At 39.6% G+C, this 18979-nt stretch overlaps 1 protein-coding gene across 1 annotated transcript; it reads left to right on the forward strand.

The window, feature by feature from the left end:
- The first annotated feature begins 5819 nt into the window (after nucleotides 1-5819).
- Nucleotides 5820-14701, forward strand: LOC130209806 (neuronal acetylcholine receptor subunit non-alpha-3-like). Its single transcript, XM_056439658.1, has 6 exons — nucleotides 5820-5970; nucleotides 7414-7565; nucleotides 11667-11711; nucleotides 12257-12366; nucleotides 12640-13555; nucleotides 13662-14701. Exons 1-6 carry the CDS (start codon nucleotides 5910-5912, stop codon nucleotides 13815-13817), a joined length of 1440 nt encoding a protein of 479 aa, XP_056295633.1. The 5' UTR covers nucleotides 5820-5909; the 3' UTR covers nucleotides 13818-14701.
- The last annotated feature ends 4278 nt before the right edge of the window (nucleotides 14702-18979 follow it).

Here is an 18979-nt window from a genome sequence, read left to right on the forward strand (position 1 = left end):
AGACAGCAAGCAATATGTATGTGTGTGACGATGTGGTGACAGACAGAGAGAGAGCCGCAGCAGATGTGAAGAGAACACACGCGCAGCACAACGGAAACCGGAAACCAGTAGTAGGTAAACCACCCACACACAACCAACACGGGTGAATACAAAGATGTAACCATACAGGTTTGGTTGAGGCAACAGTGAACTCAATGGCTCTGGGTTAGATGTCTCAATGTATAAAAAGAGGTGTGTCCGGTTTTTTTTTTTTTTACTAAGCTATACTGATTTGCAGGCAGTCTTGGGCCATAGTTAAAGTTAAAACGTAACGGCTATCCCGGCCATAGCGTTGTTGAATAGGCCTGCTGTATGTGAATGTGACACACTGCATACCGGAGCACACATACATACATGTCTACAGACAGACATACAAAGCACACACAGACAGGCAGAAATACTCACAAATGCACTACAATACACCAAACACAGACACAAATATGCAAATGCAGATGTCCACAAATACAGCGATCAACACAAGAGAACGGTCCTGAGTTTGTGCACATGACGCAATCACGTGCACTAACACTCATGCATATGTGAACAAATACAGATGAGACATGATGCACACAAAGCCAGCTGACTCATATCTGATGGCAACATCTTTGGTGTGCCAGAGTTCATTCACTTCCTCCCAACTGGCTTTGAACTCAACTTTACTGACATTTCCTAATTAGAACCAAACTAAATTTCTAAAGATCTGTAGTTATTTAGTCATCAACCAAAGTATTGGACAGAGTGAACGTTTCAGGGATACAATCAGGGTAAAAGCTAGTAGGATAAAAAGAGCAAGTATAGGAGTCAGAATTAAGAGGATATTGAATTTACTGAATTTCATAAAAACCCAGTCACTATTTGCAGAGGAAATTCATTCAACTGTCCGCCTTGAGGCACTAGAAGTGAAAAGAAGTAGTCATTATGAGGATATGAATTTCTATACAAAATACTAATTATCCAGCAGATGCTGAGATATTTCAGTGGATCAGGTTAGCCGCATTGCCAAAAATCGGTTATACTTTGAAAACACAATATTGGTATATTTTAGGTTAGGTTACTTTATTTGTACCTGTAGGTAGAATTGGTTTTCAATGGTGAGGCATTCATCTCAACACACATTACAATCAACACAGACATGATGCTAAAAGTACGCAAAGCCAAAAAAACAAAGTTATAGTTATAATGTGTTCACCTGAATGAGGGCTGCTGGAACAAAGCTGTTTTTTACACCGCTTTGTTTTACACCCTGGTTCTAAATACCTCCGTCTAGAAGGGAGGAGCTGAACCTGCCTGTGCAACGGGTGGGAGTCGTCCTTTGAGATGGAGCCGGTTATCTGGTGTAACTGTGTGGTGTTCAGGGACTCTGGGCTCAGCTGGGATTCACCAATCAGCCTGCTGGACCATTTTATAATCTGATGCAGAGTTTCTGTTCTCTAATAGTTTCCAAACCATGACGCTAAAGAAAAAGATTGAATTGATTCAATAAAAGCACAATAAAATAAGGTTTTGTCAAAGTGGAAATATGAAAGTTCCCTGAAACAAAACAAACACTGGTGCCGCTTTTTCCACACGGCTTAACAGTTTGCTTCAAAATTCAGTTTTGGGTCAATAAATGTCTAAAGATATTTGTAAGATTGCACACATTCCACTGTCTGACCCTCAATGGATATGACTTCATGTGTGTGAAATCAATGATCATGTCTTTGGTTTTAGATATGTTTAATTTAAGATTGGACTCCTCACACCACTTCACAAAGTCATTTATGCCTAAAAAGTAAAAAATAACCAATGTCATATTTTGATTTAATAATGTTTTTGTTTGAGATATCTGTAAAGACTTTTGTTAAACCACACACACCATTATAATTTAAAATGGCTGTTGCACATAACTATTGTTCCTCAGTCATTCCAGCAGTCTATTATCTGAAGGAGGCGGTGCGACCCTGACCAACAGAGATATTAAACAATCAGTGGCCTATTATTGTGAAAATCATTGTGAGTCGTGTTAGAGGTCAATAAATATTTAGTGTGTGAGTTTCTGCTGAATGAGACGAATCATTTTGTGGCTAACCAGCAGGAACTGATATTACACTCGCTGAAAGTCATTCATCCCAGAATGCACTGCTCTCATGCTGAGTAGCCACTTCCTCCTAATCACAAACTTTCCCTTTTTTCCATTTTCTTCTTTCTTCTGTGAGTTGACAAAATCCACAGTGACTTTTCCCGTCTCATCTAACCACAATCTTTCCATCTATATTGCTCTGCAGTTTCGGTGTATTTTATGAAGATTAAAATATCAAATATTATAACTCTTTGATGTGAAGGATTGTAACATCACTTTTAAGTTTGACTAGTTTTGAAAAAGTTAGCTTCCTCTAAAAGCTGCTTTGGCTTCCATGGATGAACCAAAGCTTACGAGGTTATCAGCGCTCCTCCTCAAAGGGCTGCTAGTTGTCGTTAGCTAATAAATGCTATGAACATGTTTGAGACCACTGACTTTGTTTCTTTAAAACTTGTGTGAGATTTGGTTTTCCTTGTAGCCTCGACTGCCTTTATCACCACGTTTTAATCCTGAAAATAACAAACAGATTAAAACTAAAATCACGGGACTTAAAAAAACATGACTGTTGGGTTTCCTCTCATTTACTAAATATTTCTGCATCAAGTAAATTATGCAGACTTTAATTATGAGCTCAACAACCAGCTGAGAAAACAAAAACAACGCGTGACAAACACCCATCCACACACACACACACACACACACACACACACACACACACACACACACACACACACACACACACACACACACACACACACACACACACACACACACACACACACACACACACACACATGCAGAAAATGTATTCTCCTTTCCTTTCCTGTTCTCTCTCTCTCTCACTGTCCTAAACACACAAACACACCGTTCAGCTGCCCACAGACCCGTAAGTTTCAAGCCCGCGAGAATTTGTGTTTCCGAATGATTAGAGGCGGACGGGACGATCTCAGAGGAAGCAGCTGCCCGCCCCACAGCTCCAAGTGGAGCAGAAAATCAGGATAATTTCGTTGTGATAATCAGCTTCACGTTATCCCCGTCACCTCACCCCACAGAGGAGGAGAGAGAGAGAGACAGTGTGTGACATTCAGAGTGAGAGAGCGATAATAAAATACACACACAAATGTGTGCTTCATGCCTGGTTAACTTCAAAATATATGCATAATAATGTCTGTCTGTGTGTGTGTGTGTGTGTGTGTGTGTGTTGGAGTCTGTTTGTCTATATTTTGAATGTTAAATATGTATCTTGCTGTATTTGTGAGGAATAAGCCTGCATTCATTCCCATATCGTTCTCTCGTATTTTCCTTTCAGCCAAATCACCAAATCCAGCCATGCAGAGGTTGTGCTCTGTTTGTCAGCTTTTAAGATATCAGTTGCAAATGTTTCTGCCTGTATGTGAAAACTATTGTGTCCCATTACTTTTAATCCACATAAATGTTGCTGAAACTGGAACAAGAAAGTCCCAATAAAAACTATTGACAATGAACTCTGTAGACTTCCAGAGGAACCCGGAAATGGATTACGTTTATTCTCAAAGCATCTGCAGATAAAACTGAAACAATTTGCAAGGTTCAATATTTGTATAAATCTTTATGGGGATACTGCACATTAATCAACAACCGCTGTAAATAAGCAATTGCTTGGGGTCATTTTTAACTGTTGTCAATTGGTCAGATGTTAGATCTAACATATAGGTAAACAAATGAAGCAGCGGAGCGGAGAAAAAACACCATCTACACCCAAAGTAGGACTTATAAAAGTCAAGTAATCAATCTTTTCCTCCACTCATGGTTTTATGAGATTTGGTTCAACTAAAAAGATAACATACTTTGGCCGAACTTGAATGCTGGATTCATGACAAACATATATTGTCATCATTATCTGACCCCAATGCACTGAGGAAAGTGGCAAGCATGTGGAGATTGCTGTCCACAGACTTTGTTACAGCAGAATCTTTTGTTGAACTAGAAAGCCTCAGAAGAGGCTGTTAAAGAAACATCTTAATTCTTAATGACATTATCATTCTGGCATGTTCATGTGACATATACATTGAAGGAAGAAGGGTTCTAAGTCATGATCCTGACTCTGGAAAAACATCCACACTGACCTATTTTCCTCATCAGTGGGTTTGCTGTGCCTCTTTGAACAGGGGTGTGTTTCCTTGGTTTATTGCTAAAACCAATATGTTGGACAGTTATTTCTTTTAAAAAGACACTAAACTAAATGTTGCTCTCGGAGCTCTTTCTCCCTTTTTTCTTTTTCTTTACCTTTCTTTTTCTTTGTGTGTGCATCAAACCTTTCCGAGTTTAGCTGTCACTCATGTCATAATTAGTTTTTTTGCGTGTGTTTAAAGGGGAAAAAGATTATGATGGAGTCATATGTGTTACATAATTGTGATGCAGCATTTGGTGGCTATAGGCCGGGGCGCTGACAACAACACAACTAGATACACTCTGGTCTTTGGTGATGTTCCCATGAGTCTGTGCTCTGTGCTCTCCCCACACACTCACATGTTTAGGTCTATAGGTGTGATTTAAGTATACACAGACAAAGAAATGCATTCTGGGATGAACAATGTCCTCATGGCTGACTGAGCGTCACACTGGAGACATCTGGATGTGACAGAGTGTGTGCTGTGGAGCTGGTCTACTGATAGGACACGATTGGTTGCACACCAGGGAAACACAGAAGTGTGTGTGTTTCTTCTCTGCGGGCATGTAAAAAGTGAACAGTGTTTTATGTTTCAGCTTGGCAAAATGTTTGAGTGATGCGCTTTCAAAGTAGAGCAGCATTTAGAGTTAAACTTTTTCCATGGCCAGTTCTGACATTTTAGTACTTTTAGTGGATGTACTCGTTATCCATAAAATAACTTAAATTAAATAATAATGTCATAGAGAAAATGATGCTTAACAAAATATTTGACAGATACAATTTTGTGAATTAAAAAAGCTGTTGTTGTCAGGTAGAGAACAATACACTATCATTCAGGCCGGCAAATATGATTCTTGCCAAAGTAGTCTTGTTGAATGAATATCATGACTCATGACATTTTAATTGAATAAACATAAACCATGAACCTGATAACGTAAGAAGAAAGATGAGCTCCAATTAGAACATTAAAATATTTTTGTAAATTATATTTCATGGCTTTGCTGTTATTTCTAAATCACACATTACATTGTAGCTAGAGGGAATCTTTAAATTGAGAACAGGCCTCTCCTGTTTCCTCTCTCTAACAGCAGGGTGTCCGGTGCTAGTGTGTTCATTAGCGCCCTCTAGTGGCCGTGGCAGTGACATGAGTTACGCAGCTGATCTCTCTCCATCTGGCAGTTAGAATGTGGGCTATTACTTTATTACTGAGACATACAGCCCTCTAGACGCGGAATAAGGTGTTACTGTTAAGACATCCAGCCAACACAATCACAACACATCCTAAGTATAGACTCCTTGAAAGGAAACGTGTTACAACAGTCATTATATGTGGGCGAATCACTCCAAGACCTTAGTAAAGTTGTTATCCTCCACGCCTAAGCCACACCCGTCGACCCCTCCCCCTCCGCCCCTCCTCCTTCTCCAGAGAGGAGCCCGCCGCTCCCCGTGACTCCTCATCCAGTCTAACAGTAAACGAGCACCGGCCACACGCACCATCCCGGCACCATGTGAACGGGCTTGAGTTCCGCATGTTGTTGATCCCAGCTGATGGGAGCCTCGGTGTTTCTGCCAGCTCGGCGTGTGCACTAGTCTTCTCCCGCTGGACAGCCGACAGTAACGGGAGGCTGTGAGCGCGCTCGGTCGGACCGGGAGGACAGCATCATGAAGTTGACGGTCCTCCTCCTCCTCCTTCTCTGCCCGCTGTGCCTCGCCGACATCAACGGTAACGAAACTCTGATGTGTTTTTCTACATGTTTTTGAGGGATCCACGACAGCTTAATTATTTTGGAGAGACCCGTCATATCTGATAAACATTTAAATTCGCTTGTACCCAAAGGGTTGCTGCTGCTTTGACGCAGTTTGTTACAATCCGCGCTTATTGAGTTACATTCCCGGAATATCATTCATGTTATTTGTTATGACTATTTATACTTGAAGAAAACATGTCCTCCCTTTCTTATTATTTGTGGATTTTTTTATCGGGATGTGAATACATAAGCAGAAATATACTATTTGGAACTAAAAAAGAAATGACATGTTATCAGAGTTATTTCCTCTGAGATTCAGCTCTCAGTTCAAGAACAAAGGCCCGGCTCTGTTGTACTAAAGCTGATTGTTCATCAGACAGACATATAGGTGTCAGATGTCAGCGTCCATCGCTCGGCACCTCTCACCGAGTCCTTGGAAGCGCAGAGAGAGGTCATACAGCTGAACTAAAATACCCGATGGTGTTATGTTTGCTTTTGTGGATACTTTTATTCATGGGTCCAGATAAAGTCAGACAGATGTGAAGCCAGAAGAGAAACCCGCCGCAGGTCCACACTCCTCCTCTCCATCAGCTCTTGCACTTGACGTCACTGATGTCTGACATTATAGTCAACATTACGGTCTCTGTCCCTCCAGAGACATTATATTACCTCAGGCTGACTCATGTGCTGACTGCCCAACTTATATTATCTCTAACCCCTCCCCCTCTATTTGTGATGACACCTCCCAGAGTTGCATCAGTCTGTTCTCCCTTGTAGTGCCATATATATACAATACTTGAGCATCTACACAGTTATGATTCCTGTGCTTTGTCAGTGAAATGTTCCAGCAAATTGTCTTTTTTTGGATGAATATTATCTGGATTTGGAAGGAAAAAACGTGTTCAATATAATTGAAAATGTAGTTTCCTTAATTATGTGAAGCATGATTCACATAAAAGAACGCAATTAATTTACTGAGTTTAATTAACTGAACACAGTTTACAATCTTGACAGTATATCCATCTGAAGGCTACTGTCCATGGTGCTGAATATACTTTCAAAGTATGTGGAAGTGATGAATGAGGAAGAAGACATTCAAAGTATTGTAATGCCACGGTGCTGCTGCCAAGCCAATTGTACTCTCAGGCTGTAACTTTGACCGACTTAAAAAGAGAGTAGCTTCACTCCTATGTTTTTAGGATGTTTTAAAAAAGAAACACATGAAAAAGATACTCGAACACAGGGATTATAAGACAGTTGTTATTGTCTATTTTCCAATATTCAACACAAAAAATCAAAGGAGAGATATTGTTTTTTTGTCAATGAGATAACTGCATTTTATTTCATGCACCAATTAACACAACATCTTTGTTAATTAATGGGCCATTTTAAATACACGTTCCTCCTTTTTGTTTCAGCTCAAAGTGAGTTTGTGTCCTTGGCGGAGATGGAGGACGCCCTCCTGAGGAACCTTTTCCAAGGCTACCAGCGCTGGGTCCGGCCCATCCAGCACGTCAACGACACGGTCAGGGTCCGCTTCGGACTCAAGATCTCTCAGCTGGTTGATGTGGTGAGAACCTGCACCTGCAATCACAAGCACATCCCCATGCACTGCTGTTTTCATGATGATGAAGACTTGTAGTTTGGATCCCACTAGTGGAGATAAAGTACAAGCACACTTTGAGTTTTCCACAACACTCACTAAGTTATTTATTTAAAAGCTATAGTCACATTCCGATGTTACAGTAGGATTTTAGACTAAACAGGTTAATCCAGGGGTGGGCAAACTTTTTGACCTGCGGGCCACAATCGGTTCTAAAATGTGACAGAGGGGCCGGGCCAGGAGCATTTGGACACACAATGTAATTTATTAAACCTGGAGATTGCGTCTGTTTTTTATACATTTCAATTTAAGGTGCAAAGTTAAAGTAAAAACATTTACTGGAAAGAGATCAATGGAATCACTTTCAACATTCAAAACAAATTATGACCCAACGACATACTCAAGCTCAATAATTTCTAATTGTTTTAAACCCCGCAAAATAATGGACGGATTGTCCTGAGAGATAGACTGTATTAAATAACCTGCCTGCAGCAGAAACTAGAAAGGGGTCTTTAAATTGAGGGCGATGTGCGGCGTCATCTGGTCAGCATGTGTATGAACCCGTCACAAACAGACTGACAGCGCTTTACTCGAGGAAATATGACCCTAAAGCTGACAATTGAAGTTCGATTTTCAAAAATTATTCATATCTCTTCTGAAAACACACCTTTACTCATGTGGACGAACTGTTTTGGTGTTTGAAATTGGTTTACCAAAGGTCATAGGTTCACAAAAGCAGTGAAATATCTGAATACAATGCTAGATACATGTAATTGCACCTGTCCATCCTGGAGAGGGATCCTCCTCTGTTCTCTCCTGAAGGGTTCTTCCCTTTTTCCCCCTGAAGGGTTATTTGGGAGTTGTTCCTGATCCGATGTGAGGTCAAAGGTCAGGGATGTCTATATGTACAGATTGTAAAGCACTCCGAGACTAATTTGTAATTTGTGAAATTGGGCTCTACAAATAAACTGAATTGAATTAAAACCAAATTTTGTATTTACGTTTTTTTATTAAAAATGATGTGGTCTGTCACACATTCACCAGAATGATAAAGATGGGACTGAGAAATGACTTCATATTGCAGATAAAGTTTCATGGGGTGTGTGCAAATAAAAAATGACCATTAAAAAATATTTTTTTATAAATATGTATTGTACATAAAAAAAAAAAATCTACATTATATACATGTTGTGAAATAGAAAACAGAACACAACTATTGACAGACTATTTACAATATGGCTTCACTATAATAACATCATGTCATCGTGTCACGAGACCTCTCTGCTGGCCGGGCAGGTGGAGCTGCAGGCTGCACTGCAGGCGCTGGTGAATCCTCTCTGTAAAATACAAGACTAGTCAGCACCGCGCACAAGTTACGGACACCGGGACGGACACCGTGACACGTAACGTGTAGTAAAGACTCTTACCCGGTCCAAGTGGCTCTCTTCTGGCTGCGTGTTCCTCCTCGTGGCTCTGCAGCCCCTCCAGGCTCCGTGCTGCTCGCCAAAATCACTGCTGCCGTTTCTAAATGAGCCTGACCTGTGTGGTGGGCGGGTCCTTTGTGATTTACTGAGTGTTCATTGGTTGAGTGTTCATTGGTTGTTTTTTTCGCAAAATGTTGACAGACAAACGGATTGACAAATCATGGTGAAGGGTTTTGTGTGACGAGTACTTTCCGCGCCAACGCACACCGGAAGTAAACAAAGTCGCGATTTGGACAAGTTCGGCGGGCCGGATTAAAAAGCCTAACGGGCCGGATGTGGCCCGCGGGCCGTAGTTTGCCCATGTCTGGGTTAATCCCATAGAAATATATTCATGTCACCCATGTCATCATTTTCTTATTCAATATAATAAGCATGTTACAACTTCAGGGTAGATGTTGAATAGGAATATGCAATTCAGCACTACACGCTACGAGTCCCAGCTGTGGAGGCACTGGTACAGCTGTTTATTTATAAAGCATGTGTTGTTATTTGTTTGTTTTTTACTTGTGGTTTTGTATGCATTTTATTGTATTTTAATGTTTTGTACTATCTGGACCTTGAGTCTGTAGTACAAGTTTGATTGAGTGGTTGATTGATTAATGTGACATACAGTATATGGCATTTAAAAACAAAAAGGTTTGGAATATATTTGGGAGAAATGTTAAGTTAAACTCAACACTGTCGAAACAAACAGTTTATTTTAATCGAATATTTAATTTTATTATAACACAGATGTTAAAGGATGAGTCTGGGGCGAACTCCATTTTTCATATTGGCAAGAAATCAAATGAAAAGACCAAAACCCACAATTAATAGATATTAGAAGTCAGATATATCTGTGAAGTCAGAGCCTGATATAGCATTTTCCTACTTTCATTCTCGTTTAAAAGGGAACACATAAATGATTCACTGGGACAAAATATCCTTTATTACCATGATCATGTGCACTCTAGTTTATTTGGAGTCAATCCCACATAAACTGTCCAGCTGTTGGATTTAAACTTGCTCGTGCAACACATCTGTAAATGGTTTACAGCAAATACACAATGTACTCTCTTTGATCTTAAGTTCGCTCCAAAATATAGGAAATCATTCTGCCTTTAATTTGAAGTATTTCTTCTATGTTAAAGAAAAATTAAATAATATGTGTATATAATGACAGGTTTTTGAAAATTCATGCCATCGTCAGGCATCAGTAGGTGTGGGACTGAGCCAAAGACAGAGTGTTGTAGCTGATAAGTATTTAGAGTTGACAACATGTCCAGCTTGACCCATCAAAGGAAGAGAAGGAGTTAAAACACATGAACATGTATTAAAAGAACAATGACCGGAGGTCTCGCGTGCCGAGCAGAGTCTGTGATGCTGAAACCAAACAGGCCACTGGCAGCTTGACAGTGTGGCGCTTTCTGTGCTTCTGAAATAGATCTGAACACTCTTCATAACTACAAGCACAGGGTCGCTGCCTCTGGAGTGCTTCTTTAATATTTCAGAGGCTGGCTGTGATAGGCTGAAATGGTTTAGGTGTCCCAGAAGAGAAAATGGAGGACTCTAATGGAGGAGCTGCTCTTCTTGGCTTAGAATATTCATCTGGACCGGTTCATCCTTTCACACTAACACGAGGACAATCAGTGATGAATCAAACAAAGCCTCCTTAAAGCACTGCAGAGAAGAAAAAGGTGAATAATCTGTTGGCTTTCGGTGAAAAAGAGCAGGAAAGAGAGCCAGCAGCACCGCTCCACTCCTCTGTGTCCGTCCCCTGAGCATCTCTGCTGCTGTACATGGCTCTGCATTAGATTATGCTTCACCTCTGCTTTATGTGATCATGAAACCATTCAACTCAGTCGGACAGCTGCGGCCTGGTCTGGATACAACTGAGCAGCTACATCTGTGTGCATCTCTCGCCCTGCTTTTCAAACTCACCTCCAGTGATGTGGAAATAAACCTGTGTGAACCGCTCTCATTTCTCTATTCCTGTCTTCTTCTATTTACCTCCTCCTGCATGTATATTGCTTCAGCTTCAGGGTTCACTGCACCCACCTTTCGGTCTTATGTTTCTTATTCTTGTAGGCTAAGTGAAGTGGCGGAGACGGGTAAATGAGATTGTGTCTGATTTCATGGCGAGGGGAAAAGATGATTTCGTTAACTTTTAACCAAGCTTCCCATCTCGTCAGCTAATCAAATATAATATCGTGATAATGCACCCAGATCACATTTTAGAATTAACTCAGAGAAACTTTCTGACTTTTAGTTTGAAAGGATAAACATCTTCATGTGAACATAACTGATGCATTATCTCAGACTAACACTGTCACATTTGTCATCTATATTGATGTATACTGTATCTGAACATTTGTTTTTAACCCAAGTGGGAAATATTAGAACCTCATTACTAGCCACGTTCACTTGTTGTCGGTTTATCAGAGACTTGACAATAAGGCTGGGATAAAAGGCTTTAATCACATGTTTTTTATATTGGTGACGTGTACCCTTTTGTTTACATTTGGATCATGTGCCATAGCATACATCATGCTACCGGGTTCTTTCTCCCATTTTTAAATATTACTTTTGATTGTGTCTGTTTTAGGATGAGAAGAACCAGCTAATGACCACCAACGTTTGGCTGTGGCAGGTGAGCAAGTCTTAGAAACCAAGCGAGTCAATGAGGAGCCAAAGGTGGAGGAGAAGACACCAGCTTATAGTTACACATACTGCAATAGTTGTATAAGAAGGAACATGATAGTATTGGTATGGTTTATTTATTCATGCCAATTACAATCTAATGTTTGTAAACTAACACTGTTCATGTCCAACACGGCTTATCTTCTGTCCGATGAGACAGATATGTGTGGTCGTTGGACAGGAAATTCATTTTGTATGTAAGAATTATAAAATAGCAGAAACTTGAGAGAATTGGACTGAGAGATATAGATTGTTCTTTGTAAAAACAAACAATTTAAACAGGAGTTGCATTGCCCTGTGAAATATGTATACATTGTTAGTATGTCTTTGTGGATTTGTGTGTAACAGGATGCTCTTGTTGATGTGATCCAATTCCAGGGACAATAACTTGTGAAAATATGTTTAATGAACTGTGATACCTATGAATGCAAACTTAAACTCAGTATTGTTTAGCATAGGACTAACAATACTGCATCCTGTGTTGTTGTTGACCAGGAGTGGACCGATTACAAGCTGCGGTGGAATCCAGACAAATATGGAGGCATCACTTCCATCAGAGTCCCCTCTGAAAACATTTGGCTCCCAGACATCGTCCTCTATGAGAAGTAAAACAGCTTTAATGTGACAAACTGAACATTACCTTCAAGGGAAACTTCTATAACTAAGACACTTTGCTCATATGAAAAGTACTGCAGCAGAAAATTCAAATACAGATTTTCACAAATGAAGCCACATTTTAAGACTCTCATATTATCTGTAATCCAACACACTAAAATAACAGTTAAGTAACACTAAGGTGTGATCAAAAGTGTTACTTTCATTCAGTAAATTCATTTTCAACAACACAAAATGCGTGAAATGCTTTGTGTCCTCTTCAGTGCTGACGGGCGGTTCGAAGGCTCCCTGATGACCAAAGCCATCGTCAAGTTCAATGGTGTCATCACTTGGACGTCGCCCGCCAGTTACAAATCCGCCTGCACGATGGACGTCACCTTCTTCCCTTTTGACCGCCAGAACTGCACCATGAAGTTTGGCTCCTGGACATATGATGGCAACATGGTGGACCTGGTCCTCGCAGACGACCAGGTCGATCGGAAGGACTTCTTCGATAACGGGGAGTGGGAGATCCTCAACGCCACCGGAGCCAGAGGGAACAGGAAGGACGACATGTATTCGTACCCGTTCCTCACGTATTCCTTCATCCTGAAGAGGCTGCCGTTGTTCTACACGCTCTTCCTCATCTTCCCTTGTTTGGGTTTGAACTTTCTGACCGTCCTGGTGTTTTACCTTCCCTCGGACGAAGGAGAGAAGCTGTCGCTCTCCACCTCGGTGCTGGTGTCGCTCACTGTGTTCCTCCTGGTCATAGAAGAGATCATTCCTTCTTCCTCCAAGGTGATCCCGCTCATTGGAGAGTACTTGCTGTTCATCATGATCTTCGTCACACTCTCCATCATCGTCACTGTCTTTGTCATCAACGTGCACCACCGCTCCTCAGCCACCTACCACCCCATGTCGCCGTGGGTTCGTCATCTCTTCCTCCAGAAGCTGCCGAGGTTGCTGTGCATGCGCGGACACACCGACCGCTCCCACTACCCAGAGCTGGCTCCTGAAAGCCCAGAGCTGAAGCCTCGCTCTGGGGGTCGGAAAGGAGGCCAGAGAGCGAACACCGGAGCCCGCGGACAGACAACTTCTGAGGGGAAGGAAGACGAGGCGTGGGCGACCATGTTGGATAAGGCCGTCGACTCGGTGCGCTACATCAGCAGACATATCCGCAAGGAGCACTTCATCCGCGAGGTTGGTTGAGCTGGATCAAGAAACATTCTTAGAATGTCTCGAACGTATCGAAGGGCTCAATGTTTATATTTGTTTCTATCGATCTCACATTTCTTCTATTTTCTAGGTGGTACACGACTGGAAGTTTGTGGCTCAAGTGCTTGACAGGATCTTCCTGTGGGCGTTTCTCACCGTCTCAATACTGGGCACTGTCCTCATCTTCACTCCAGCTCTGTACATGTTTTTTAAAATCCCTGCTCCAATTGCAAGTGAGAGCCTTTAAGAATCTATGAAACACGTGTCACCACTGAGCAAGAGGAAGACATTTTGTAAAGGAGAACTTTGACTCTTTGATGGTTTCTTCTCTTGATCCTGTGTGTAAAATGTTCTCTATGTCATTAAGTCATTGTATGTGTACTTTGTATGCACATTATACTACTTTTAAAATTATTATTAAATAAGACAATCTTAGTGAACCTGAATGCAACATGTATTGTTTTTCAGCCAAAGTCATACAATTTAAAATCAAAACATTTGGATTTGGTGGATCATGGTCGATTTAAGTAGAATGCAGCGATAATGCACTAGATTGCACATAGTGGTCATTTTAGAAAGGTACTTAAGCTCAATTTAAATGAAACATGAAAAAAAACTGAATAATAAAGATTCACGACAAATTTCATGATTGACTAAAATGATGTACACCAAAGACATCTTCCTCTTTCTTGTGTTATGTTTCTAATTTACATTGCCTTTGATTAGATGCATGTGGTCGACCATCTGAAATCCCAAATGTCAAATCATCACAGTATGTTCATTTTATACGCCACTAATAAGTTACTTCCTGTAACTTCTTTTTATTAGTATATTGTAAGAAACTTAAAGTATGTATTCTCTTAAGGTACCAACAACCTTTGAACTACCTTCCACATTATTTAGAGATGCAACAACCTGTTATATGTCTGCAGAATCTTTGAAGACGTTATAGGGGAATACGTTAGAGGAATAAATACATTAAGAGCTCTAATTTGTGATGTTGCCTCTGAGCAGCCTGGACATTTTTTCTGTTGTGTTTCTCTCCCTCCTCTCCCTCCTCACTGCACTAATTGAAACCATTTTAAGCAACGTAATGTATAATGTAATGAATAAATTGAGACTGAACATTGACATTTTATCTTTAAATAGCACAATCCTCAAAAAGGTAGAGTATTTGTATTGTTCAAATGTACTTTATCACAATAGTTGGTTTAAATAACTGTGGGTTATTTTTCAGGGTTTAATGCCGTCTTTACCTCAGTTCCTTTGAAAATTAAAGTTGTCCATAGTATCATCAGAAAGTAGGACTATCCATTCACATCGTGGTCACAGAAAAAGGAAAGTCCTGAAAATATCGAAATGTAAACAAACAAAAAAATTCAGAATTGTTAACAATATTAGTAGATAACCCCAAAAAAAACATTTATTGTAGTTTATAGTTCAATAAATAACTTGTTCAGTTTTAACAGCTCCCTACATCTAAACAACTCCTGTTTCTGATGAGAAGTCATTATAAATAATATTAAACATAACATTTACAGAAATAACCCACAAACATATGGATTTACATTGTTTAATAAAGCACTTCCTTTTGGTACATGTGTAAACCTTTGCTTGATAAATTAAAGTCAGCAAAAAAGTAGCAAAATGTGAGATTGACCAGATATCTGTGTGAGCGCTGTGCTGCTGAGAAGTTTAGAATCTCTCGTCTCGATGTGAAAGTGAACGAGAGTTCCTTCAAAGATATTTACCAGAAACAAGAGAAGTGAATGGAGTCAAGCATCAGGTCGACCACTCAAGGTAACACACACACACACACACACACACACACACACACACACACACACACACACACACACAACATAAAGACAACCCTGTCTGGACTAACGATCTGTCAGTCAATGCATTTTTGATTTTAGCAAACCATAACATAAAGTACTACATATTTTGTCATGGCAGTGATCTTGTGTATCAATAAAAACTAAATTCAGTCAGACCTATTTGAAACTAATTAGCTTTAGTGCACAGAATGTGCACATATCATATCTCTCTTTTTATGTTCGTTTTTCCTTGCTGTTACTGTTGCTTTTTTCTGTAAATTGTTTTAAAATGTGCTTTTAAAATTAAATGCATCATTATATATATTTATTTTTGCTTTGTGTTATATTTCCCCACAAACTCCCTGACACTTTATTAATTCCTTATTTGTGTTTGACTGTTCAGACACAGAAATATGTATTGAAATAATCATATAATTTGGATTGTATGACATGCATTTGTGTTCATTGAAGAATTATAATACTCAATGCGTGTTCATAAATATACAACAGTCTTATGTACATCAACATTTCTTCCACTGGGTGGGGTTCTAACCACGTTCATTGGTAATAGTCATAGTCACAAGAGAGTTCACGTGTTCTGCTCCTTTTAACCGATGTGTGGCCCAAATGGGGATTCTTTTGTTTCTGTTCAGAATTTGTTGAAAGTTGGATTTTCTTTTAAATATTTTTTTTGTTAAAAAAAAAGAAAGCGTGAAAGTGAGCAGATTAAATTGTGGGCCTGAAATCAAGAAAAGACCTTACACAAATCAAAGGTATTATTTTAAAGTGTCAAATGTATGTGATAGAAATAGCCATGAAGTAAATATACATGAGTATGTCGGGCTACCGAAGGGAAGGGCATTTAAAGCCTGGCATGTGAGTCAATGAAGGCGTGCAGGAATTTCAAAGCAGGTCCCAAGAGTATTAATTTATGGCTCTTCTTTTGAAAGAGCTACATCAAAAGTTTTCATCCTAAGTACGAGCAGCAGGCTTTGTGTCAATTTCTTCGTGTAATGCAGAATCTCCTCCTGCTACAGCCGACACAGCCACACGAGGATGACCACCTAAACGCTGAGGGGATAAGAGTTGATGCAGAGAGACAATAACAAAAGGTCCCCCAGAATACATTTCATTAATGATTCAAACTCCTTCTATTCATAAATTATACGTGTAAGTGTATAAAAACGTGTGGGGGTATTTCATTGCATGTATTTCAATGGGAATAAAGACTTTTCTTTGATCACAATTTGTTGTCCTTCCACACAATGTTTTTTGTGTGTGTGTTTGTGTGATTCTCTGTGTCTTCCTCCTCCTCGTGTGCACTGCTGCCTCTCCACAGTAAAGTCCTTAGTGTAAGAGGTCCTACCTTTCTTTGACATCCCATAATGAACGGAGTCGCCACCTCGGCTGTGTACCAGAGACAAATGGCTCGCTGGCAGTAGGAAAAATGAGGAGGAGCAAGATGATCTTCATCATGTGAGGATATTTAAAGATAACTTAACAAAAATGTGTGTTAGAAAAGATAACGCTTCACATTCTTTGTTTCTTCGATCATTTTTCATTTGCTACGCATGCAGTATGAATTCACACAGACACACACACACACACACACACACACCTTAGATAGCTTTGGGATCCTTGTGCTTTCTGCCACAGCATAATCTTTGCATCTTCCACACATCAAATGTAGCAACTCAGACGAAACTAAAACTCATCTGACCTCATTCTATCATGCATACTCACACACATACACACACACACACACACACACCCACACACACACACACATACACACGTACACGCAAACACACACACACCCTGCTGGGACAGGAGAATATTGACAATATTTAATCTGGGAAAAGGGGGAGAGAAGAATGTTTATCAAAAAAAGGAATTCAAAATTTCATATTAACTTTTCAATTTTTTACATTAATATTTACCTGTTCTAACTTTTGTTTGTGTGGATTTCACATAGTATGTCTACATATAAGTAAAACAATGTAGCTCTATCTTTGTTTGCTTTAAGTCGGAGAAGAAGACAAGATGGATGAGAGGGAGAAAGGGGACAGAGAGAGACTAGAAAGAAGCAATGGTCCACAACTTTTAAATTCATTAGCAGAAACATTCTCATTTAGAAAAGATAGAGAATTAACAGTTCCCTCTGGTCCTTCCAATCTGTTCTACATGTTCCTCTCCTGCTCACAACCTAGCACTATATTGTGCATTTAAAAAAGGCAAAATATGAAGCAGATTGATTCTCTGTCCTTATTGGGAGAAGGGTGGACATATTGTAGTGTCCAGCTCAGGATTGAGAGTTTAACAATCCACATTGTGAATTTAGATTCACAGTGACAATACTTTTTTAGAACTGAGTAAAGTATTTTACTTTCTTTGATTTCTGATGTTCAAACAAATAGTTTTGCTGGCACCTGCAACAAAACCCTTGAAGTGCTTCTGAGAAGCGGTTTGGCTTTGTTTTTGTTTTTCCTGGTAATTGTTAAATATGTGGTCAAAAATAATTGAGAGGTCTGATCTCTGCTTCTGTCTGAGTTGTGGTTGAAAGAGACCAGGCGGTCAGCAGTTAACATTTTTGCTGGTTGCAAGATGCCACAAGCGCTTACCCATACTTCAGATACTTTTTCTAAACTCTTAACACAGACTCACACCTACAAAGCACAATTGGCCAAATGGATAATTTTCTTGTCAAAAGCACATTTTGTTAAATATATACTAACTCTTCATTTCAAAATAGAACACATCTTTTTCTGCAGACACTAACTTTACCAAAACACTGGAAATCTGACTCAAAATGAAATTATTCTGTCAAAGAATAACTCTTGTTTTCACTTCACAAGCTCCTTCCAGTCAATCAAACTACACCAGGTTTCAAAACACTGGCTATTGCTGACATTACAAAAACTGCATGGACTTTTATGTTTCAGTTTTACAGGTATTTGCATGCAAAACATGCAATCCACTGTTTTTAAACTAAATTTCTTGGTTGGGAACTGTATGTCCACATTCAAAAGCATTCCAGTAAAAAACAAATCAGTTTTTTTCTCTTTACTGTTTACGACAGGAGGTACAGTATAAATACTGTTTACAGTATGATGGAACAGAAACAGTTTTACAGTATTGCTTACAGTGAACAAAATATCCAAGAAACACACAAGAGCATTCTGAACAAAAAAAACTACGGCAACAAATCCAGATAAAAAGGGAGGGAACTATTGTTCCTTTAAAAAAGTTCAATCCAAACTGTTTTTTTTTTTTGTTTTGTTTTGGGGCAACGGCTGCAATAGATGATTGAACAACATTCGGTTAGTCAATGTAGGCGGTGTCTGCAACATCTCAACCGGTCATACTCAAAACTTAAATTCTAATCCAAAACTTGCTAAAACATATTTCTCAAAAACATTCCAAACGTACCTACCATCAGGACGAGATGGGGAATCAATTGTTTGTTTATTATCAGCTAAGATATATTGTTTTATAACTGATATCATTGCAGAACAGGTTTTTAGACTGTATCTAAGGTTTGGAATATTGTGTTTGCCATTGTGGGATGTTGTGTGTTAACATTCGTAAA

This window comes from Pseudoliparis swirei, chromosome 19 (genome assembly GCF_029220125.1).
Source record: "Pseudoliparis swirei isolate HS2019 ecotype Mariana Trench chromosome 19, NWPU_hadal_v1, whole genome shotgun sequence".
NCBI classification, from domain to species: domain Eukaryota; kingdom Metazoa; phylum Chordata; class Actinopteri; order Perciformes; family Liparidae; genus Pseudoliparis; species Pseudoliparis swirei.

Excerpts from the sequence above, each read along its gene's own strand:
- LOC130209806 (XM_056439658.1), top strand. The coding sequence starts at position 5,910 with ATGAAGTTGACGGTCCTCCTCCTCCTCCTTCTCTGCCCGCTGTGCCTC. Across the intron at positions 5,971-7,413 it reads GTGCCTCGCCGACATCAACG|CTCAAAGTGAGTTTGTGTCC; the intron begins GTAACGAAACTC and ends TTTTTGTTTCAG. Across the intron at positions 7,566-11,666 it reads TCTCTCAGCTGGTTGATGTG|GATGAGAAGAACCAGCTAAT; the intron begins GTGAGAACCTGC and ends TGTCTGTTTTAG.